This window comes from Saimiri boliviensis, chromosome 16, assembly GCF_048565385.1.
Source record: "Saimiri boliviensis isolate mSaiBol1 chromosome 16, mSaiBol1.pri, whole genome shotgun sequence".
In the NCBI taxonomy this organism is placed as follows: Eukaryota; Metazoa; Chordata; class Mammalia; order Primates; family Cebidae; genus Saimiri; species Saimiri boliviensis.
In genome coordinates this window covers 79351971-79376250 of record NC_133464.1, presented here as the reverse complement: position 1 = coordinate 79376250, position 24280 = coordinate 79351971, and the positions used below count along the sequence as shown (strand labels likewise).

At 47.5% G+C, this 24280-nt stretch overlaps 1 protein-coding gene across 5 annotated transcripts in view; it reads left to right on the top strand.

Annotated features, from left to right (window-relative positions):
- The window catches only part of MTUS2 (microtubule associated scaffold protein 2), a 679146-nt gene that overhangs the window by 642326 nt on the left and 12540 nt on the right, over positions 1 to 24280 (top strand). For all 5 annotated transcript variants that reach the window (XM_074387901.1, XM_039473210.2, XM_074387899.1 and 2 more), the window contains 5 exons: positions 6306 to 6520; positions 14173 to 14278; positions 18481 to 18554; positions 22176 to 22274; positions 23305 to 23424. In XM_074387901.1, the coding sequence (XP_074244002.1) occupies positions 6306 to 6520; positions 14173 to 14278; positions 18481 to 18554; positions 22176 to 22274; positions 23305 to 23424 (614 nt within the window). The remainder of the gene's footprint in view (positions 1 to 6305; positions 6521 to 14172; positions 14279 to 18480; positions 18555 to 22175; positions 22275 to 23304; positions 23425 to 24280) is intronic.

Below are 24280 nucleotides of genomic sequence, written 5' to 3'. Positions count from 1 at the left end.
CGACAAGTTAAAGTTTAAAATCTGACCACTGGATACCAGAACTTTTGAAAACCCAGACTTCTCTTAATTACGACAATAATTTTAAAAACCTTTTTACTTCTAAGCCATGCAAACAATAAATAGGGATGTAAGGAAATATATATCATTACAGGAATTCAATATACAGTGAATCCTGTACCTTGGCACCCAGCCTACCAAAGGAGAAAGAGTAGAACTGTAGACACATTTTTATCACAAATGTAATTTTGCAATTACACTGTTTTGCATCTTGCCTTTTCTTGGTTAACAATAGATCACAGAGATCATTTCATGATACGACAAAAAGATCTGCCTTATCTTTTCACTGGTTACGCCTATCCCACTGGCATAGGATTCAGCCTGTATGTGTACTGGATTTGTCATCATCATTTAACTAGCCCCCTACTAACTAGTTCCCTAAGGCAAATTATGCTACAGTGGTTGTCCTTGACCCAATTTTTTATGCACTTGTGAACTTACTGTGTTAGAAGATATGTGTCATTTAATTTTTTCACCAATGCCAATCACTTGTTTTTATTCATTTATATACTTTCAGTTTTATTCCATCTACACAAGTCAGCTTATTGCTTACTGCCTTGCTCTTCTGGAGTTAAAGCTACTGAAACTGGCATGGGATAAATGATTTTTTTCAGGCAAAACAGTACTTTCTAAAGACAAATGATTTGCAATGTTGTTGTCATTTTCATGTAAGGTTTATGTGCTGAACGTATCTCTAGCTAAGAAGAGGAAAGAGTGATTCCTAGGTTCCATGTATAGCCATGCACCATGTAACAACACTGCAGTCAACAACAGACCTCATGTGCAAAGGTGATCCCACAAGATTATAATGAAGCTGAAAAGTTTCTGTCACCTAGGGACGTCAGAGCCTCATTACCCAACGCTTTACTCATAGCTTTGTGGTGATGCTGCTATCAACAAACCTAACGAGCTGCTAACTGTATAAGAGTGCAGCCATCAAAAACGATGAGTTCACGTCCTTTATAGGGACATGGATGAACCTGGAAACCATCATTCTCAGCAAACTGACACAAGAGCAGAAAATCAAACACCGTATATTCTCGCTCATAGGCGGGTGTTGAACAATGAGAACACATGGACACAGGGAGGGGAGCACTACACACTGGGGTCCGTTGGGGGGAAATGGGGGAGGGGCGGGGGGTGGGGAGGTGGGAAGAGATAGCATGGGGAGAAATGACAGATACAGGTGAGGGGACGGAAGGCAGCAAAGCACACTGCCATGTGTGTACCTATGCAACAATCTTGCATGTTCATCACATGTACCCCAAAACCTAAAATGCAATAAAAAAAAAAAAGAAAAAAAAAAAAAAAGAGTCTAGCACATACAGTTACGTTCAGTACCTAATACTATGACTTTGTTACTGGTTTATGTATTTATGATGCTATATTTTTATCATTATTTTAGAGGCCACTCCTTCTGTTTATTATAAAACAAACATTTACTGTAAAACAGCCTCAGGCCGATCCTTCAGGCGGTACTGCCGAGGAAGGCATTGTTTCCCTAGGAGATGGCAGCTCTGTGGGTGTTACTGCCCCTGAGGACCTTCCAGGGGGACGAGATGTGGAGTGTGGAAGACAGAGAAAGACAGAGCTGTTGATGGTCCCGAGCCTGTGCAGGCTGAGGCTAATATGTGCATTTGTGTCCTAGTTTTTCACAAAAATGCATAAAAAGAAAATAAAAATTTAAAAAATAGAAAAAAGCCTTTATAATAATGATATAAAGAGAAAGCATGTTTGAACAGCTTTACAGTATATTTGCATTTAGGCTAAGTGTTATTTAAAAAGGATCAAAGAGTTTGAAAAAACTAAAAAGTTTGTAAGGTGAAAAGGTTATGGTAAGCTAAGGTTAACTTATTTTGAGGACAGAAAAATGTTTTTTTAAAGAGATCTAGTGTGGCCTCAGTGCACAGGGTTTGTAAAGTCTCCAGTAGCACCCAGTCATGTCCCAGGCCATCACTCACCACTCACTCACCACTCCCCACTCAGCAGAGCAGCTTCCAGTCCGGCAAGCTTCGTTCAGGGTAAGTACCCTGTGCAGGTGTTCCGGTTTTTATCTTTTATTCCATATTTTCACTGCACCTTGTTAATGTGTAGATATGTTTAGATTCACAAATACTTATCGTTATGTTATAACTTCCTACAGTATTCAGTACAGCAACATGCTCCACAGGTCTGTAGCCTGGGAATAATCGGCTACACCATATAGCCCAGGTGTGTAGGAGGCTGTGCCATCTAGGTGTGTGTGAGTACACTCCAAGATGTCTGCACAATGATGAGATTTCCTAATAAAGCATCTCTCAGAACATATCCACATCATTAAGCAATGCATGGCTGTATATCCGTAGGGGTGTGTGTGGGGGTGTGTGTGTGTGTGTGTGTAGACAACAGTGTTGTGGTAGCGTTTTCATTGTTGTTTTATCTTGCCAGCATTTATCTTCACCATTATTATATAGAGTTTTAAAATCAGAATATGAACTTTTCTTCTATAAAAACATCTAAATTTATCCTCTGAGATATATTGCATGTCTCGTTAGTTTTTAAAAAATGTTCTTCCTCTCTTTTGGTAAAAATTTTATTGAGATATAATTCATCTGCTATACGACCCACCCAAGTGTACAGTTTGGTGGTTTTCAGTATATTCAGAGTCGTGGGAAACTGTCACCACAATCCGTTTTAGAACATTTTCATCACCCCTAAAAGAAACCCAGATTCTTTATCTCCCGCCTCTAATACTGCTATCCCTGTCATTTAAATTTTGAAAGATATCTTTGCCCTCCAAAGTAGCTGTATCAATTACATTTCACCTACAGTCCTTTGAGTGACAGTTTCCTGATACTCTTCCTGGATTAGCAGAACATCTCATCTTTATCAGCCTTGTAGATGAAAAATGGTTTCCTGCTTCAATTTGCAAGAAGGGCACTGACCTTTTTTTCATATTCCTTGGCCATGTGTGTCACCTCTCAGTGAGCTTCTTGGTAGACCTGAATACAAGCAAACACGTCGAGGTCACTGCTTTACTTATCCCATTCATAGGTACGTGATGCGTGAGGCAGAGGACACTATGAAGCTAGTTCACACTGAACTGTAGAGGCAAGAGTGCCTTGCAGACCACCCCGTGCGCTGGGGAGTCCACATGGGGCTCATTCCCTGGGCTGCCCTAAGCAGGGGCTCAAGTTTTTGTCTGTAGGGTGACTCTGTGCTTTCTCCCAAGGTACATAAAATTCTTTCTTCTCTACTTGACTTAATTTGGCATTGTGTCAATCTGTCAATCACTGTTTCTTAATTGACATTCTACGGTCTTTGTTCTGTTCTCGTAACACCATTCATCCCAGGATAAACCTGTCTTTACACATGTACCTCTTCCCTCTTCTCTGAATCATGAGAGCTTTGTTCACTAGCTCAATTCTGTGGTGGAATCCTGGTCGCTTATTTTTTTTGGTTGGAGGGTCTTTAGGGAGAGCTGGAGCCTGAGTAAGCTGGGGTCTCAGAACTCCCGGGAATAGGCGTGTCCTCACCACCACCACCCCTGAGCCACATTGCCTATCAGTCATTGTTCATTAAGTTCCTTGTGTGGGGACGGTAGCCTCTGGTAACCAGAGGAAGTGGAGGACTCTGGGGGTCCCCCTGCCACGACCTCAGCACCAGGTACCACAAAGTATCTGACCAAGTTTGCCTTTCATACTAATAATTCCTAGCAGGCAAGGAAAATGTCAGCTTCTTACCTGTGCTCTGAAGCTTGGTGCCTTCCAGCACTGTGCTCCTTAGAAATACCTCAGGTAAAAGATCTACTTGCAGCAGATGTGACACTAATATATATATATATATATATATATATATATATATATATATATATATATTTGAGGCACACCTAATTTGATACCCCAAATGGACCATTTTTAACACCCTGTCTATACCACAAAATTATTTTCAGCATCACCATGTAATATTCAGTAATACACATTATTTTCCTGACTCACTACATAAAGAATTTAAAAAGAAGAAATTTCCATGTTCAAGAAATTATTTAGATGTATTAATTGAGAAGAATTCAGTGCCACTTCTGTAATATTCCTGCCAAACAGGCGTGAGCTCAATGGAATGGGAAGAAAACATCCAATGCACTACATTCAGAGACATTCTACAACATTCCTGGCCAGTTGTCTTTAAAATTCAGGTTCTAAAAGTCAAGGAAAGACTGAGGAACTCTCCCAGCCTGAAGCAGACGAAGGAGACAGGAGCCTCCTTTGGTGCAACTTGTGATTCAGGGCTGAATTCCTTTTCTGGAAAGGACGTCATCAGAACAACCTATGAAACTTAAGAGGGTCTGAGCACTGGGTGGCACTACTGTAGCAGAGTATCTTTCCTGAATTTGATGACAGTTCTGTGGTTGAGTCCAAAACTCTTATTTGTAGGGAATGTGCCCTGGGAGATGGGCTCACATTCAGCAGGTCAGCATCTTACTCTCGAATGGTTCCAGGAAAAAAAAAAGGGGGGGGGGGGTCCTTTTAAAATTATTTTTATTATATAATAATATCCTTATACTGTACTTCTATGTGTTCTCTCTGTGTGTGATTAAAAAAATAAAAAGCCCTCAACAAGTCAAAAACCTGAAAGGTAAGTCACTGTAGAAATTGTTCAGAACTTAGAGCAACAAAAGCTTTTTTGAGGAGGAATATTTTTCCACCAATATTGTTTAGAATTGTTGGTGCAAGGCGCTAATCAAAAGCCAGAGGTCTTTTAAAGTCAGTTTGGTTTTCGCCTGTACATTCTCTGCCTACAGCGCCTCTCCTGACTGCCTGCACATGGAATGAGCAGCTCCCACCACCCTGCCCTCGGTGTGCCCTGATGGTATTGGCAGACCAGAGTCCTTCATTAAATGATGGGATGTGGGACACTGGCCTAATGGAAGCCCTCGGGCGGGCTAGGAAGACCACCAGGGACAGTGTTAGGCTGCTGGGCCGGCCAGGTTCTTACACACCCTTCATGCGAAGGGCAAGGTGCCTGTACAGTGTCTACCCAATCTACCACTTATCTCACCAGAGGAAAAAAAAAACGTTAACAACCCTTATGCTAATTGAATTTTTCAGAGCCAAATGTGGCAAAGAAGCCCTTTAATTAGCTGCCTCTCTAGCCTGGGACTTCTGATTAGGGTGTTTCAAATGCTATCTAGCAACCTTGGATGTATATTTCTGTCATCGCTAACCACCACTAGGGTGTGGATTACAGTTAATCAGCACTTATACCTGCTCACTCTATTTTCACGTAAATGCCAGTGTCTCCCAGTTTGTAGCACAGAGCAGTGAGCATGCTAGACCTTTGCAGAATGTAAATGATGTCTGCCTACCTTGGCATTTGCATTTGGGTGTGTACGTAATCAGCCCCATTTGACCTAGACGTAGTAGATTGTCAAGGTCTTGGAAGCAGGTGTGCAGTTCGGGAAGAGGTCTTTGGAATGGAAGCACTCGGCTTTTGCCCACAGCACTGGGGAGGCACAGACACTAAGACAGAACAGGTTCAGAAGGGGAGCTCAGGCAGGGGCCATGGTGGCTGGTGTCATTGCTCCATGCCCTGTTGTCACCTGTCACACTTGAAGCAAACCACGACTTTGTGGTTAGGGGTGGAGTGCCTATGCCAAACAGATAGCGAGCAGAAAACTTCAGGGTACCTGAAAGGAAACCCCCACACCTTCTTGGAGATTGTCCTGTTTGGCATTTTAGCCGGAAGAGACTAGCCTTAGGTGCCAGGCCCTCTTCCTATCCCCAGCTTCCACAGTGGCAGCTCTCAAGCCTTGATGGCCATAAGAGTCACCCAGGGGCTTTGCTAGAAGCTGAGATCCTGAATTCCTCCCTCATGGGCTGTGATTCACCCAAGGCACATTTCAGCATCTACGTTTTTACCAGACACTCCATATGTTTTATGTCTGTGGTCCACAGACCTGAAAACCTGCCCTCGTGACCTTGCCATCAGAAAGCCCAGATTTGCCTTCCCAGCTCCTTTTCCACCCTCTGGATGACCTTGGGCAAGTCTCCAGAGCTCGTTGAGGCTGCAGCTTCTCCTCAACATCCAGTGTCTGTGGTGGTGATCTAATGGGTAGAAAGGACGGCACTAACAAACGGTGCAGCCCTGCGGAAGTCAGAGGTCCTCGCCCGGTTGATTGCACCAGCCTCAATGATCTGACCATGGAGGCCGAGTCCTTCCCATACTTCCTATCCATTTTTTTTAAGAAAGATCTTGTACTTTGCACCCAGCCTTCCATACAGCAAAGTGCGAGAAACTACAAAAGGAGAAGGAGGAGCTGGAGAGGCGGTTTGAGGACGAGGTGAAGAAGCTGGGCTGGCAGCAGCAGGCTGAGCTCCAGGAGCTGGAGGAGCGGCTGCAGCTGCAATTCGAGGCGGAGATGGCGCGCCTGCAGGAGGAGCACCGCGGCCAGCTGCTCAGCATCGGGTGTCAGCACCAAGAGCAGGTCAGTCTGCAGCGCCGCTCGAGCTCTGCTGTTAGGCGACGCAGGCAGCAGGCGGAGGGGAGCCAGTGCCACATTAGCAAGAAGTCCTGGTCGGTAGGTGAGCTTTGCGAACAGTTTCCTTTCTGAGCTGCTTTCTCCTTGCTGCCCCTCTTACCTTCTCCTCGAGCCCTTCTGGCCTCCTTCACTCTTCCTCAGGGTTTCCACACTTGATGTGCCCTCTGCCTGGAATGCTCTCCCTCTAGACAGTGTATGGCGCCCTCTCGCCCTCCCTTCCAGACTCTTCTCCAATGTCACCCTCTCAGTGAGACCTTTATCCAAAATTATCATTCCTCCCTTCACCACATACACACTCTTTCTGTCCGCCTCCCACTATTAGTGTTCTTCAGCACTTACCACTCACACGTACGTTTTGCTTTTCCACCTTATTTATCATCTTTCTATTCCATGAGGGCAGAAGTCAAAACAAGCAAACATGTATCTAGCCCTTGTCCTGCACCGGGCACTGTTCTCAGCTCTTTGCATGAACTGACTCAGTCCTCACGGTCGCCCTGACGAGGAAGGTATTCTTATTCACATTTTACAGGAAGAAAGCCAAGCCCCCGTGGTTCAGTTAATTTGCCAGAATTCACAGAGCTGGTTGTGGAGAAGCCAGGGTTAACACCCAGTACTCCCTGCTGCCAGCCACTAAGTTAGAATTGCCTGCCAGGTCTCCTGCGGGATCCTGGCACCTGGAACCATGTCTGGCAGAGCATCACACAATACCCATGTGCTCAGTGAATGCCAACAGTTAACTTTCGCCCAGAAACCTTCCTGGAGAGGAAAATGCATCTGAGGACTAGCTGGAGGACCATTCCCAGGGAGCTTGTCACTACAGAAGCCGGAAGGAGGCAGATGCTCCCACCCCCATGGCAGCTACCCTGTCCATGACTGCCTTTAGCGCTGATGAGAGATGGGCGGATGATTCCATGTACCCACTCTGCTTCCATGAGCACTGCTCCTTTCTCTTCTGTTGCTTCTAAGTTCTCCAGCTCCAACGCCTTCATCCCCACCTTCTAATTGGTGTGTTGCTTTATATAGTGGTCTTATGATGCGCTTAAGGTAAGTTGACATTTGTGAAGAGCACCCTTTAAATGTCACTTGACATTCAGGGTAGTGTTGAGTGGCCTTCATTGTCAGAAACCCTTGGGCCACCCTCCTCGGTTGCTTCTAAGTGGACATCCCGGACAGCAATACCCACCCAGCCCTCCCACTGCCCCAGAAGAGGCTTGTGACTCTTAGGGGAACTAGGAGGAATTTAAGAGTAATAGTAATTACTATCATTGTAATAAAAAACTCTTGCTTTCCGGCATTTTATTCTATACAGTATCTCAGGTCAGTCATTCTTCTTTCCTAGAGGCCTATAAAAACCAAACACACATCCCTGTTTGAGGCAGGTCAGGCCATAGAGACTAAGAAACAGAATAGGTTACAGCTAAAGTTACCTGTTGGTGTTAAGATGAGAAACTGAGCCCCGAGCGTCATGCCTCCCAGGCTGTCTGCATGTCACTCCTGTAGGCTGACATTTGTACGGGCTGCTGTCTACAGGCTTGCTTACTTAGTTTACAGCTTCTTTATACATCTCAAACCTGGTATAAATACCAACTTGTCCTATGCCTCTGTATCCATGGACTATTTGTTCCCAATTTTACACAGAACACGTTTATACCCATGTCTACCAAAGGCTGCTGATCCGAGGGTCTGGGTTGGTTGAGAAGGTGCCAGAACGTTGAGGAGAAGGGGCAAGAGGTGGTCCGCAGGCAGGAGACCCTGAACGAAGGCTCTCGTGGTAGCACCTGGAGCAGCGGCACTGCTGATGGGAGCATGTCCACTCGGGGGCCAGGACGCCTCACTGAGGGCTCACCTGCACAGAAGCATGTGCCAAGAGATGTGCTTCATGTCTTTTTAAAACTGGGACATGGCAGCCTTTTAGGGATTTCAAAGTGGAGTTTGAAAGGAAAGGAAGCCCTTGACATTTCCACATGAAAATGACTTATGTAAGCTACCTGGGCATCATTCAAAAATGTTCAGTTGTATGAGAGCTCTGCCCTCTGTTCATGATCCTTTATGATAGCAAAAGCCGTTCACTTATGTACTCATTCACCTGTGCAAAGAAAATTTATAGAATGTGCATTGTACATACGCAAAGCACCATGACAGGATACTGCAAGAGATAGTAAGATTTATAAAATGTGGACTTGTTTATCTATCCACTGAGGAAGCTTCGAGATAAGTGCCCAAGGAACTGTAACGCGGGTGAGAAATGCACGCAGCGTGTTGAGGAACTGAGAATTTCACATCTCATCCTCGCAGCTGGAAGTGTCAGAAATCACATCTGAATGCTTTACATGTGAGTGACTCTTTCCTACAAAAACCCATTGGTTTGGGGGAACCAGAGTCGAGCCTATGAATTATTCAGGCCCCTCACTCTGCTCCTGCTGCAGAAAGTTGGCTGTTTCCCCAGGCTTCAGCTTCTCTAGCAGAGAACATGCAGGAAGCGAGGAAGATGAAATGCACCCCAGGCCAGTAGTCTAACTACCAGATAGAATTAGTGTTCCTGTTTCGCGGGAGAGGAGACTCAAGGGGGTGACCGACATGAACACGAGAATGATCTGTGGTTTTAGGCTCCATGCTGGACTGTCCACTCTGAGGGTCTCCTTCTCAGGGACAGTTGCACTGGGCAGTGCTAACCCCATAGATAGTGACATCTGTGTCCTTCTGGAACCTTAAAAATCAGGTTCACGGCTGGGCGCAGTGGCTCATGGCTGTGATTGCAGCATTTTGGGAGGCTGAGGCACGTGGATCACGAGGTCAGAAGTTCAAGACCAGCCTGACCAACATGGTGAAACTCCATCTCTACTAAAAATACAAAAATTAGCCAGGTGTGGTAGCATGCACCTGTAATCCCAGCGACTCAGGAGGCTGAGGGCAAGAGAATCACTTGAACCTGGGAGGCAGAGGTTGCAATGAGCCGAGATCACACCACTGCACTCCAGCCTGGGCGGCAGAGCGAGACTCCATCTCAATCAATCAATCAATCAGTAAAAGTAAAAAATCAGGTGGACTGGTCTGGCATCTCCTCATGACCCAGCGGCCCCCAACAGCTGGCAGCAGGGGCAGGTGCTGCTTTGGTCCTGACACGCAGGATTTTCTGAGGCTGCAAATATCACTCTACTCAAATTGGGACTCACCGGCCGGGGCAGGCTGACCTCTGGCTTTGCAGCAGCACCTCCCTCATGACAAAGCCAGCCAGAGCTGCTTCTTGCTTGGTCCCCCACCATCTCAGGGGGCAGGGGCTGGCTCTCTGCCATGGTGTGTGCTCTGGCTACACAGGGGGTCACTTGGAGAAATAGCAAAACACCCCTTCTCGGCCTCTGCCCACACTAATTGAATCAGCGTCACTAATGAGGCCTGGCAGCCAGCTGTTTTGGATTCTCCCAGGGAATGTCTGCGTGCAGCCAGGGCCCAGAGCCACAAGCATGGTGGGAGCTGCAGGACCCCGCTGGCTGGAGTGCTGAGGGAGGGGTGGGGGTCGCGTTGCTTCTTGGCTTTCTCAAGTGAGTTTAAAGACAAGGTATAACTTTTATTCTAAAGGCACGATGATAAAGGTGTTTAATGTGTGAAAGTCAGCTCTCCTTCTAAAGCAGGCTGCACAGTAACAAATGCCAAATTGCCACAGCTCTCTTGATCAAGCCTGCAAAACAGACTCACTGAAAACACACATGCTTTTTTCTTTTTTGCCCCAAACATGTTCAGCCCAGCTTCCAGCCCTGGTTTCTGGGCTGCCTTTGACCATCCCCACACACAGGCAGCCACAGAGCCTGGCATGCAAGGATCCGGCTTGTGACCTTTGACCCATTCCTCCAAGACCCTAAGTTTGTCTGACTCCAGGACTTTCTCCAAAGCCACTCGCTGCAGGGACTGCCGGTCTGAACACATGATAATTCTGCTCCATCAAGTCTCAGCAGAGATTCCTCCTCCGTAGGGAGCAGCAGAGCTCAGCCTTTGGAGTTTACATTTGCCTTGTCTCATATCCAGGACACACTTTCTGTGCTTTTGTAAGGAAATCATTTTAGACTAAATGACAGGAGGGGCATCCCAGGATGAATCCAGACGTAGAGACCACTTTGTCCATCATCTGCATTACGCCTCCTTGGCCCTCCTGCAGAGCAGGCTCACAGTTGTGCTGCGTGCAGCGGAAGCCACATTCTCTCTAATCAAATAAAAAGAGACCCCAGGAGGCCCTCTGTCTCCCAGCACCAGAGTCTCCCATCACAGCCCAGAGGTTCCATGCTCCGGGAGGAGGCCGTGCAGTGGTGATGGGGCTGCAGAGCTGGTGTCCAGGACACTGTAAGCAGGGACCAAGTGAAGAAGGGCCCCCTAGTTATCTGAAAAGGAAAGCCATTCAGAGAGCATGGGAGAGGGCCTGGGCAGGCTCCCTCTGTCTCATCCCATGTGGATGGGCACAAATGGGAGTTTAATCTGGTCTGGGTTTAATGGGTGAAGCTGAGACCATATAAAGCATACGTTTCTTCATTTGAACTCTAAGTCTTCTCTAAGTGACCTGCCAAAGCCCCAGATCACTACGTTTTGTAAATGGCTACATGAAGTCAACCCACAGCTGTATTCTTACCTGTCTGAGAGGGTGGCCTTCCAAGCCTGTGCTCTGATGTCAGTCAGCCCAGCTGAATAGCAGGCCGCTGTGGGGATGTAGTCATGTCACACGGAGCAGCTGCTTTTCCGGAGAACGAGGACCACCAGACGGCCGTGCTGACAGACGCCTCCATGGCGCAGCCCAGAACTCTGTCTCTGTGCAAGGAAGAGGATGGCCCAGTGGTGGTCTAAGGGACCCCACCAGGGTTCTAGATAGAAGAGAAGGATGCTTCAGCCAGCCTAACTTTTGTCATAGGCCATAATGGTCGAGCACTTCTGTCTTTGATTTGGTGACCTTCAGTGCATAGAAAGATCTTGTTCTTTTCTTGGGTCGGCTTATCTCAATCCCCTCCGACACCTTCTGGTTTCAAGGTTGGGAATTCTTACTGGCTGCTTCATAAATGCGAGCCTGTGCTCTAGAAAGAAGCCAAGAACCACAGGAGAAGTTATGTGGATTCCTACTATGACAAGAAAGAGGAGGGTCAGCAGCAGACAGCTCCTTCCTCTTTGAGAGAACATACTTTAAAAACCATTAGTTGCATGAAACCAAAATTACTAAAGAGCAGGGATTATTGTGTTCAGATTTGGACTCAAGAGCTCTCATTGGTTTCCTTCCAATCATACTGGATGTTTCTCTAATTCCATGTGAACTTTTAGAATTAGGTGAGCAGTATTTCATTCATAAAAGCACCTCTGAAGGGTTGTAAGAATATATCAGGCCATTCCATTACCCTTAATACAATGGGCATAATATTCCATCACTTCTGAATCACAGGCATGCCTTCCAGCAAGCCAGAATGGCATACACTGAAGCCACAAACACACGTAGTATTGCCGGTCAGGGCACATCCACCTCCCAGGACTCAAGAGACTCTTCCGAAACTTAGTTCTTCCCTCTTTCCCTCTTTTCTGAAACCACCCATGATCATTTGTGTAAGCGCCCGATAAATTAGAATCACACCAAGGACTGATGAAAGGTTCTCCCTTCTCCTAAGCTTTGTAACGACCCTCCAAACAGTGTAGGAGAATCTCCTTCTATAATGTGCCATGGCCTAAGTGACATCTGTAATGGAGCAGGAAGAAAAGATATATTTCCTTTTTTTAACCAGTCATTTATTTTTCTAACAGATTGAAAGGTTTTGGACAAAGATTCCATGAAAAACTCCTGTAAATACGAATCAGACAAATACTGTTGTAATCAGCCTTTCTGCCGGTAGGTTCATAGCGTTGAGCCTCAAGCAAGTATTGTTTGATGAAGAATGGCCTTTAAATGCAAGGGAACCACAAAAATGGCCTTTAAATGCGAGTGCACCACGCCGGTTCTGACGCTGCAATGCGGCTTTCCTAATGCTGTGGGTCCGTTGCTGGTTTTGCCAGTGATACTTGTTTTAGTGGATGAAGTCCTCATTTACCATAAGAGAGAGAAGTTGGGATAATTTCTTGATGAAATGATAGTATCCAGAATGGGAATCCACCTTTTTTAAAAGCAATACATCCGCATATGTCAACTTCACAGGCAGGCGTCCTTTCCTGGGGAGAGACCTTTCTCTATTGAAAGGTCAGCCTGTGAATTCTCCCCAGAGAAATGAAGGAGCTTCAGAGGTGGCTGAATATGACCAGCCAGAAGCAATGTCTTCTTACCTGGGCCACCAAGGAACGTCAAGACCAACATACCTTGTCTGGTTCAGTGGTTTTTAAATGGCAAGTTTTAACACATTAGGAGCTTGTGAAATAAGTGTAGTGGCCTCTAACTAGCATTTTGTAAAACAAAATAGAGGAAACATTTTTAAACAAGATTTTTGCAAATGGAAGGGGTGGTTTTGTTTTTGTGAAACTTTGGTTTGTGTGTGGGTGTGTGCGCTGTGGTACTGTGTACAGTGGTCATTTTTACAGTGGGTCACTGTCAGAGAATTTGGGTAAACACTGGTGTAGTGTATCCAGGAGAGATTTGCAATCATAGGGAGAGGTCGGTTTAGGCAATTACTCCTGCAAGTCATCCATTTGAAGTAAAAACAGTAGCCACAATAACAATAGCAGTAAACCTGGTAGGCAGGCAGGTGACAGGCAGGGAACAGGGTCAGGAACATGAAAATGAAGAATCCTGGACTGGCTGCACCACTCGCGATTAAACTCCTAGAAGCGTTCCTGCAGCTGGGAAGCAGCTCCCTTCCCAGGAGCACCATGTTGCCTGTGCAGGTGGTCCAAGCTGTAATCTGGTGGGCAACCTTACATTTAAAAAGAGACTCAGACCTGCCAGCCTGACCTGGTGCTGATGAGAGAATCCTAAGGTGTTCGTTGCTGGTCTGGCTTGGGGGAGGTCAACCCAAAGCAGTTGTGCATTAGGAAGAACTTCACCTTTGGGGTCAGACGGACCTGGGTCCCACTGCCAGCTCTGCTGTGTATTAGCCCTTGGGCAAAACATTTCACATTTCTCTGAGCCTCCGTTTCCACAACTCAATTGGGCATAAAAAGATCTACTTCATACGGTGGCTCTGCGGGTTCAGTAGAGTAACCTGTCTTGGGCAGCATAATAAGTATTCTCTCCGTCACTTACCTTGTGTACTGTAGCTCCCCTGCCACTGGGAAACAGACCACCTGGGAGGGAGGACCCTTTTCTTTTCCTTTGCCATCATCGTGGTGCAAGGGGATGGAATAGGAGTGGGAAAGGGATGGTCCAGGAGCCACACTCAGGACCCTGAAGAGGTACCTCAGTCAGCAATCCCCTGCCTGGAGTTGGACCCTCCTGCAAAGAGCCAGGTTGTGGCAGTGAGCTCCCTGTGACTCCGGGGACTGCCACATCACCACCAAAGTCCAACTCTCCGTCCTTCAGCTCGAGGCTGTGACTTGTCATTGATGTGTTGGGTCATGGACCTTTTCCACTCAGGGAATTCCACTTCTGCTCTCCAAGCCACAAGGATACTCCTCAGCCCTCTGTCTAACCAGTAACTGCGACTCTCCTCCAGGTGGAAGATCTCAGCGCCAGCCATGAGGCTGCTCTCCTAGAGATGGAAAATAACCACACGGTTGCCATCGCGATCCTGCAGGATGACCACGACCACAGAGTCCAAGGTAGCTCCCAGCCTTGTGTTCAGCAAGCGGGGGTGGGTGGTGCAGGCTGAGCTGTCCCGCTGCTGGTGTGGGGCTGTCCCTTCCTCTCTCGTCCTTCCTTTCCTGTCTTTCCCTCCTGGTGCATTGTTTTCTGTTGGCTCCTGGGAAAAGAAGAGATACGAACCAAAGATCCAGGTAGCTGCTGTTTCTTTCCTCTAATGCAGTTATCCTCAACCTTGTTGAATACTGGAATTCCTGGTCCCCTGGGGAGCTGTAACAAAAGACCAATACCAGCCTCAGTCCCACCCCAGGGATTCTGAAGTCCTTGATCAGTAGTGCTGTGTAAGCATCAAGATTTCTTAAGACTCCTTAGGTGATTCTAATTCTAATGTATAGCCACGCTTGAGGGCCACCGTCTAAATTAGGCATGGAAATAGTGCACTTCCTGTTTTTTTTTTTCCTTTCTTTCTTTCTTTCTTTTTTTTTTTTTTTTTTTTTTTTTTTTTTTTTTTTTTTGAGACAGAGTCTCGCTCTGTTGCCCAGGCTGGAATGCAGTGGTGTGATCTCAGCTCACTGCAACCTCTGTCTCCCGGGTTCAAGCTATCCTCCTGCCTCAGCCTCCCAAGTAGCTGGTACTACAGGCGCGTGCCACCACACTCAGCCCATTTTTTTTGTATTTTCAGTAGAGACAGGATTTCACCGTGTTAGCCAGGATGGTTTTGATCTCCTGACCTGAGGTGGTCCGCCTGCCTCAGCCTCCCGAAGTGCTGGGATTATAGGCGTGAACCACCGTGCCCAGCCCAGAGTTTTTGTTATTGTAAAAATGTTCTCTGTGAACAAGACCCAGCGTGCCATAATCAAGGGCCTTGTTACTGTCGCCCTCAGGCACCACCCCCGCTACCTCTGGGAACTATTAGTACATGACCAAGCTGGAGGCAAGGGACAGTATTTTCCTGGGGGCTAGTTAAATGGATCTCCTGACTCCTGGTAGTGTGTCTCACACTCAGAGTACTGGTCCCTACCCTTGCCTACACGTTGGAACCACCTGGAAGTTTTTAAAAATATACTGATGTGTGGCTCCTACCTCTGAGATTCCAATTTAATTGCTCCAGGGTACAGCCCAGGCATCAGAAGGTTGTAAAACTCCCTAGGTGATTCTAGCATGAAGGAAAACTTGAGAACCATTGTGTTAAACGCTGTATTAAGCACGAGACAGAGCGTCATGAACTTGAAATAAAGAAATGCATGATGAAGACACAGATATTAGCAATGACTTTTATCATCTTCAGAATGGATACGGCCTCTTATTTTCCGTTGAGGCATTGGAGTTCTTTGAAAGTGCGGTTAAATCTGTCACTAGAGGAAGCTGGTCTCACAAGAGAACGTGAATGGAAATGGTGCAGTGAGCCATGATGTTGCCTTTTTTTTCCTGGATTTTCACATAAATAGATTTGGTAGATTTTTCTGACTAATGAAGTCTCACACAGACACCACATTCAAGGTCTTTGAATTATAATATTTTAAAAATTATTAAATATATTTTAAAACCTGAATTATAAATAATTATAAATAATGAATTAAAAATAAGGCCAGGTAGGTGTAGGTAATGGTAGCTAAAAAATGTATTATTATGGTCAGGGTGCTGCTCTCGATGACTATGAAACCTAATCATTTAGTCAGAGGCAGGCAGACCGGAAAGGCCAGCTGGTTCTCTATCAACTTTTCTTTTCCAAATGTAAACATCAGCTGTAACAACTGGATTTCTTAGTGACCCTTATCACCATTAGTTAAAAGATGTGGGTCAATGAAAACCACAAAGGTTTTCCTAATTGCAGCCAGCCAGAATGGTAATAATCGTTCTCCAGGGCGCTGCCATTCTGAGCATATGATCCAGGCTGATTAATGAGACCCTCCTCCCTCTCGTTAGAACATGAAAACAAATTGCTTGTGTAGCCAGAATGAGATGGGCTTCACCCAGCTAATAAGACCCTTCCCATCTGGAGGAAAATAGAATCCATTTGCTTAATAACTCTTACATGACATCTCTTTCTGCCTAACTTGCAAATGATTGCTGGGATGACACTTTTCACAGAACAGAACTGTTTCAAACCCTCCAAGAGGAACCAGTCCAATTAGTTCTTCCTTGCATCTGAGTTGTCTTAACTCCAAACCTTTGCGGAGGCAAATCCCAGGGACGTGTGGTTCTCAGAGTGCAGCCAAGAGGCTACCAAGGTGTCTTTGTAGACACAGCACTGAGGCTAGCTGGCGAGCGTGGCTGGCAGGATGGCTGCTCGCAGCTCCGCTCATCTGGAAACACTGCTTTCCTCAGCCCCAGATGGCTGCTTCGAAGTGGGAAGGAAGGATGATCCTGGGAGGGGAAGAAAATGGGATTTAATGTTAATTACCTAGTAGTTATTTTGCCATGAGGACAGTTTAGAGAATCAATGAATAATGTGAACAAAGGATCTGACTTGGGCAGGATGGTGGTATAGCGCAATGTAGGGGAGAGAGAGAGAGAGAGAGAGAGAGAGAGAGAGAAAGTGTGTGTGTGTGTGTGTGTGTGTGTGTGTGTGTGTGTGGTGTGTGAGGTATGAGGGGATATGGATGTCTGTAAATGTGTGTGTGGTAGGAGGTATGGGGGGCTGCAGGTATGTGGGAGGGTAGGACATATGGAGGGGTGCAGGTGTGTGTGTGTATATGGTGAGAAGTATGGGGGGACGTTTGTGTGTGTGTGTGTGTTAAGTGCATGGGTGTTTGCGGTGTGTGCAGTGAGTATGCATGTGTGTATGTGTGGTATGTTTATGTGGTGTATGGCATGGGGGTGTGTTTGTCGTGTGTGTGGTATGTGTATGTGGTGTATGGTGTGAGGGGTGTGGGTATATGTTATGTACAAAGATGGTGCTCTAAGGATGTGGGGAGGCATGTAAGTGTGTGTTTGTGTAAATGTGTATGGATTTGGGGGTGTGTGGGCATTGTGAGTTACGAGAGTGTGATGTGTGTGTGGTGTGTGTGAGTGTGTTATTCATGTGTATGGTGTATATATGTGTGTGGTATATATGTAGGGTATGTATGTGTGGTATGTGTAGTATATGTATGTGGGGGTGTGTGGGAATATGTGGTGTGTGTGTGTGTAGTGGATGTGCAGTGTAGGTTTGTATATGGTACGTATGTGTATGTGGGATGTGTGCAGTGTGTATGTATGTAGGGGTGTGGGGGACATGTGTGTATGTATATATATGTGGGGGAGTGTGCATGGTTGAGTGTGTATATTAGCTGATTGTGTGTCAGGTGTGTATGAGTGTGTGGCATGTAATGTGTGTATGTGATTGTGTGGTAGGTGTGTATGTGTGTGGTAGGTATGTGTGTGTGGCATGTGGGGTATGTGTGGTAATGCGTATGTGTGCATGTGGTGTGTGTGTGATGTGTATGGTAGGTGTGTTGTATGTGGTGTGTGTATGTGATGTGTGTGGGAGGTGTGTATGTGTGTGGTGTGTGGTGGGTTTGTGTGTGATGTATATGTGGTATATGTTGTATGTGATGTGCGTGGTAGGTGTGTGTGGAGAGTATGTAGTATGTGTATATGTGATGTCTGTATGGTAGGTATATATGTGTGTATGGTGTGTGGTGTGTGGGTGTGTGTGGTAAATGTATATGTGTGTATGTGATGTGTATATGTATGTGGTAGGTGTGTGTATTGTATGTGGTGTGTGTATGTGATGTGTGTGTGTGGTGTGTCTATGTGATGGATGTGTGGTGTGCATGTATGTAATTGTGTGTGGTGTGTGTGTGTATGTGATGTTTGTGTGTAGTGTGTAGTGTGTGTATGTGATGTGTGTGTGGTATGTGTGTGTTGGATGTGTGGTGTGCATGTATGTGATATGTGTGTGTGGTGTGTATGTGATGCGTGTGGTGTGTGGTGTGTGGATGTGATGTGCGTGTGGTGTGGATGTGTGTGTAGTGTGTGCACTCTGAGTGTGCTCTGTCTGCCCCCGTCTTCTCTTTCCCGTCTCCTTCCCCCTAGTCCCTTCTTTCTTCCTCTCTCCTAAATACAAACCCAGTCATCACATACAGTTTCAAACCAGCCGAGGAGTCCCCTTAGGCTTGAATCTGCTACACAGGAGTCATTTATTTACCTGAAGCCTCTGGTCTTAGTCTGCCAAAGAACCTTGTTTTATCCTTTTCAAAAGAAATACCAACTTAACAATTTAATGTCTTCTTTCCAGAACTGATGTCCACTCATGAGCTTGAAAAGAAAGAATTAGAAGAAAATTTTGAAAAGCTGCGGCTGTCATTACAGGTTAGTAATTCTTTAATTTTCTAACCTGGTATCGAGATAAGGGCGGCAGCAGCATTCCCACCCACAAACGTTCATTCAGCACCTACTGTGTACTAAATCCCATACTAAACGCTGGGGCACAAGGTAAATAAGGCATACTCCGTATCCTTAAGAAATGTGCTGTCTGCTCAGAGAGCTGTGATGCAAATGGTAACAGACAACCTTAGGGAACACATACCATCACCAAATGAATAATGCAGTTAGTGGGCACTACAGACGTTCAGAGAGAGTACTCTGCACTTGCCGTGGTCTGGAGTATCCAAGCAGTAACTGAGCTAGGTTCAAAGCAAGAGGCGGACTTGAGGAAGTGAGTGTTTCAGGCAAGGGGAATGGTGCAGGGAGGGTTGTGCAGATGAGAATTCATAGAACATGCTCTGAGAATTATGAAATGGGCTGCAGTTACCTGGAGGTGGCTGATATGAAAACTCCATCTCTGCCTCTCACTTCCGTCTTTAGGAAATGCTGGTCTCAAATGCCAGAGGGGCTTCCTGGTGTCCTGCAGGCCCCCAAGGAGAGAACGCAGGGTCTCCTTCCCACCTTACAAAGACCCAGGCAGCTGCTTCTGTGAAAAGGCATTGACAGCCCCCAGCCCTAGGGAGGAGCTGGCTGGGAAGCCAGGGGGACGTTGGCGGCCCTGCTTCCCTTTCCAGGTGTAGCAATTCCAATCGTAACAAAATTATTTTTTAAATATTAGGCTCACTTCCATCTGGAAATGGTGGGAGTGAATCCCATAGCTGTGATATGTAGGCAGGAATTCTGCTTCTTTGATGACTCACTTTCCTCTGGCAACATACATGGCACTGAGCCTGCCCAGCCAAGAAAAGAGTCCAGGATTGTGAAGAGACCCCAGGCCCCACTCTCCAGGGTACCCTTCAAACACTGACATGTGCGATGCCCGCATGGTGCTCGCGTGGTTTGCCCTTGGCCAGTTAACCCCAGACTGCCTTCCGCGTATACACATCCTGCACCGGCAGTTCCTTAAAGGAACACAGATCAGAAAAGTGACAGCCACACAGTGATGTCACAAAAATCCCATCCAATCCCAAACCCAAAGAAATGAGAGTTTTGTCTCATCTGGGAGTCTGTGCCCTGCCACTAAACTGGGCAATTTTCATTGTGACTCTCTGTGCAGCAGAATCCATTTGGACTGGAGGTAATTTGGTGCAAGGAGGGTGGAATTGCTCAAGCCAACCTCCTTGGGCTGCCGGTGCCTGGAGAAACAGGTTTGGTCGTTAGAGACTTGAGTTTTTATTTAAATTCCCCCTGTGCTAGCTCTTACTAGCTTTCACATCTTGGAGAGTTACATACCCTCTATAAACCTTAGTTTACTCTTCAAGGATGATGACAATACCTTTCTCAAGGTGTGAACAGATGAAGGGAAATAACGTGTGAAAAGTGGATTGCCCTGGGGTGGCTGAGGTCAGCGCTAATAAGTGTCAGCTATTGTAACTGTTGTAATAACAACAAGCAACTGTTACATTTATTATGATTATTGTCATGCTATTTATTGCTTGATTCCCCAGTGACCCATGCTGGGTCAGGCTGAGCTGTGTCTTTATGCCTCTTAGCTTGACATAAAGAAGTCAGCCCAAGTTGATTGCAACAGCACATTCTCTCCCTGCAGATGTTTTGATTGATGGTGACTAAGGCAGAAAAATCACAGTTTGGTATTTTAGATCCATCCTATGTTATAATCGCCTGATGAGTTTTCTATTGTTCTGTTTTTTTTTTTTTTTTTTTTTTTTTTTTTTTTTTTAATGGAGGGACAGAGGCTTAAAAGAAATGCTTTCTCTGGCAACACTGAGGAGGTTTGGTGTAGGAGCCAAGGAACGAAAGGCATTTTTGTAGTCAGTGTAGCAGGTGGCCTGTGCTGGGGGCCCGGAGGGGCTGCCGGGCCATGATGAACATTTCAGCTCAGGCACGCAAGCCCCCACCTGCGGCGCACTGCCCTCATGCAGCGGCACTGGCATTTCATGGCACTGTGGGAACTTTCATTTCTTAAAAATAAAATAGAAATAGGCTGGGTGCAGTGGCTCATACCTGTAATCCCAGCACTTTGGGAGGCTGATGAGGGGCGAATCACCTGAGGTCAGGAGTTCGAGACCAGCCTGGTCAACATGGTGAAACCCCACCTCTACTAAAAATACAAAAATTAGCTGGGTGTGGTGGCGTATGCCTGTAGTCCCAGCTACTCAGGAGGCTGAGATGGGAGGATCGCTGGAGCCTGGAAGGTGGAGGTTGCAGTGAGCCGAGATTGCACCCACTGCACTCCAGCCTGGACAATAGAGTGAGACCCTGTCTCTGTCTCTCGTGTGTGTGTGTGTGTGTGTGTGTGTGTGTGTGTGTGTGTTTATATATATATATATATATATATATATATATGGATTGTTTTTTTTTTTTAAAGAATTCACGGGACACCCTAGTTTCTGTGTTTTGATATGACAGAAATGCTGCTGTAACAGAGCTTCGGACTGGTCTGCATGAGTGAGACATAAAGGGCGAAGCGCTTCTTGAGCATCAGCGGTCCTTTGCCAGCCTGTGGTGTGGACAGTCATGGGCGGGCTGAGTGGGGCAGGGTCAGCGCACGCGCATCTGCCCTGGGAGCTGGGGAAGGAGCGCGGTGTCCGCATAGACACGCCTGCTTTCCTTCACCTGCAGGTGCAGAGCGGCCAGCTGCCTCCCTCGCTGATGGGCACGGAAGGCAGAGGGCTGGGAGCGCCACTCTGGCCAGGGAGCGGGTCTCAGCAGGGAGGAGGAGACTGTGTGGACTCGGCTTCCATGTCAGCTCCTATCAGGGACACGCAACCCAGCCGTCAGGCCAGGACGCTGCATGGGAGCCAGAAGGAAGCAGGAGTGAGAGACAGCTGGCTGGAGGAGAGCTGGCGTGAGAGGAGAGGGTGGCAGCGAGGGGGCAGGACGCTGCGTTCGGGAGTGTGCACGGCACCTTGAGGGCAGTGGGGCAGGAGGCCGGGGAAGGACAGGTTCCGCTTTGCGCATTAGAAAGAGGGTTTGACTGCGATGTGAGGGTAAAGGAGTGATGCTTCAGGAAAAGGAAGAATCGTGTCAGGATGGAGCCGGCCGAGTGGCTGAGCTCAGGGGAGTCTGTGGCTTCTAGGGACATTCAGGAGGCAGGATGGCAGGGCTCGGTGACTGGAAGGTTTGGTGATGTGAGAGGGGTCCCAAGGCAGAGAAAGAAGTCAAGGAGGGTTGGAAGGGTTCTGGATTGAGCTTCATAAATGAGAATGATTTCTCTGAAGTACATTCATTGTGGTCCTTCCCAACGCCAGGGGCTGGGTGCCTCCTGGCCCAGACGCCTCTCTCTGAGGATTGTCTGCCTCTATAGGATCAGATGTTGTGAGACGCCCCCCGGTTCACAGTGTTTTTGTGGTTTCTTCCTGACAAAGCGCCAAGAAGGGGCGAGCCGGGGGCAGGCATTGGGGGAAACCATGCCCATCATATGGTTTTGGGGGTCCCCTTGGGCACCTCTTCCTTCAGCCTCAAGGGAGACGCTCTGAGGATGCTGCAGAAAGTGGTGGCCCGCTGATTGCAGCGCCCCCAGCTGGACTCATATCATTACTCCAGGACCAGGTGGACACGCTGACCTTCCAGAGCCAGTCTCTGCGGGACAGAGCACGCCGCTTCGAAGAGGCCTTGAGGAAGAACACGGAGGAGCAGCTGGAGGTAGTTTCTGGATTCCAGGCTTCTAGCCCCGCAGGGACCCTGCCCTAGCCAGGCCCGGAGACTCCCTCAGCAGTCTCGTCCCAAGACAAGGCCTCTCTGTGAATCCCGTGCCGAAGTGACAGCTGGTCACCACCTCCCCTGGATTTTTAAACAATTGCTGTCAGCACCTCTCCCCAGGGACAGACAGCAGCTGTGGATTTCTCCAGCTACGTGTTATTTGTGCCAAATTCCACAGCATTGCCCAGCCGAGGTCCCGGGGCCTCTGTAATCAGCATGGTCCGGCAACCCCCCACTCTCACCCGACCACCCCTTCCATCCCATTCTCCCCAAGCTTTTTAGGCTGACACGGGCAGCCTTGGCTGCAGCATGAGTTAATAGGTTGAGGGGAATTTTTTTCAGAAAATCTGGCAAAACTCCTTCCCTTGCCAAATAAGATACAAGACACGCAGTTAACTTTGAATTACAGATAAATAAATTTTTGAGTATAAGTATGTCCCATGCAATACTTCTACTGACATTTTTTAAAATGTGGTTTATCTGAAATTTGAATTTAACGAGACATACTGTATTTTAATTTGTTATATCCAGCAGCACTACTGTAACGCGTCTTTTTCTAAAATGGCTTTTCTGCTTCTTAAGCCACTTTGCTCATTTTCTATGCATGGGCTCTTTATAGGCATAGGTGGGACCCGGAAGAGCCCCAGCTACCAGTCATCCGGGTGAATGTTAAAAGCCAGTGTTGGGTTTACTCTTTCTACCCCATGAGTTCCCTGCTGGGCATGGGCTGGCAGCATCCAGCATTTCCGGAGTCAGACTTCCCAGTGGACGATACCCATGTGTCGCCTGCTCCCCCACAGAACGGGTTCCCAGTGGGGAACTAGCAGGACCCCTTCATCAGGGGAGGCTGCGAGCATCCTCTGTCTTTGCTGTGCAATTGCTATTGGGGCGTTGGTCCAGAAGCTACATTTAGCTGAATTAGGGACACTGGTTAGTACTGCGGTCAACAGCTCATGGCTCTCTGCCCCTGTAGATTGCATTGGCTCCTTATCAGCACTTGGAAGAAGACATGAGGAGTCTGAAGCAGGTATTAGAGATGAAGAATCAGCAAATACACGAGCAGGAAAAGAAGATTCTTGAGCTGGAAAAGCTGGTGAGTTGGTCTGTTTGCTCGGGAGTGACTAACCTCCGTGGCGTTCCTGCTGTCATTGCTGATGTCATCGCTGATGTCATCGCTGATGGTGTTCAGCCAGGTGTGTCTCTGACCTGCCATTGCTTACACCTAAGCGGAAACCCCATGGCTGGCCTTTCCTGGGAAGCCAGGAGCTCCGATCAGGAATCTTGGAGGTGGCCTCACCTTGTCCAGCTCTGAAGCCTTCCTGACAGGCGGCCTCTTTCTGCTTCGCCCTGGTTTTCTGGCAGTTGCACTGTCTCCACGGCCTCTCCTGGGGACATGTGGTGACCCAGCAGGATGCAGCATCTCCAGTGCCCAGGCACTGCACGGAGCACTTTCCCTGAGTGAGCCTGCTCCTAACTCCGACAGCTGCCTGTGGAGCAGCTGCTGCCACGAGCTGCTTTACAGATGCCAGAGATGGCATTAAGGAGCCCAGTGCCCAAGGGGCCAGGGATCTTCCTGGGGCCCTTTTTATCAGGGTATAAATCTCATTCACAGGAGCTCACCCTCAGGATCGGATCCCCTCCCCAAAGCTCCACCTCCTAAACCATCACCTTGGGGGTTAGGGTTCAGCACAGGAATTTCTGGGGAACAAACATTCAGTCCAGAACAGCGTCTCTGCTGTCACTGACACTCACCCACCTCAGCCCACCAGCCTGGCTCCTGCAGAGCTGGCAAAAGTCACCCCCTAGGGGGCACAGAACACGCAGGATTTCACCCCCTACCCTGGGGCACAAGCACCTCCTCCACCCCCCTACCAGGGCTAGAGTCCCAGAAAGGTGTGCAGAGGGAGCGGCAGAGAAGCCGCCTTCCAGGGCAGCCCATCTTGGTCTGG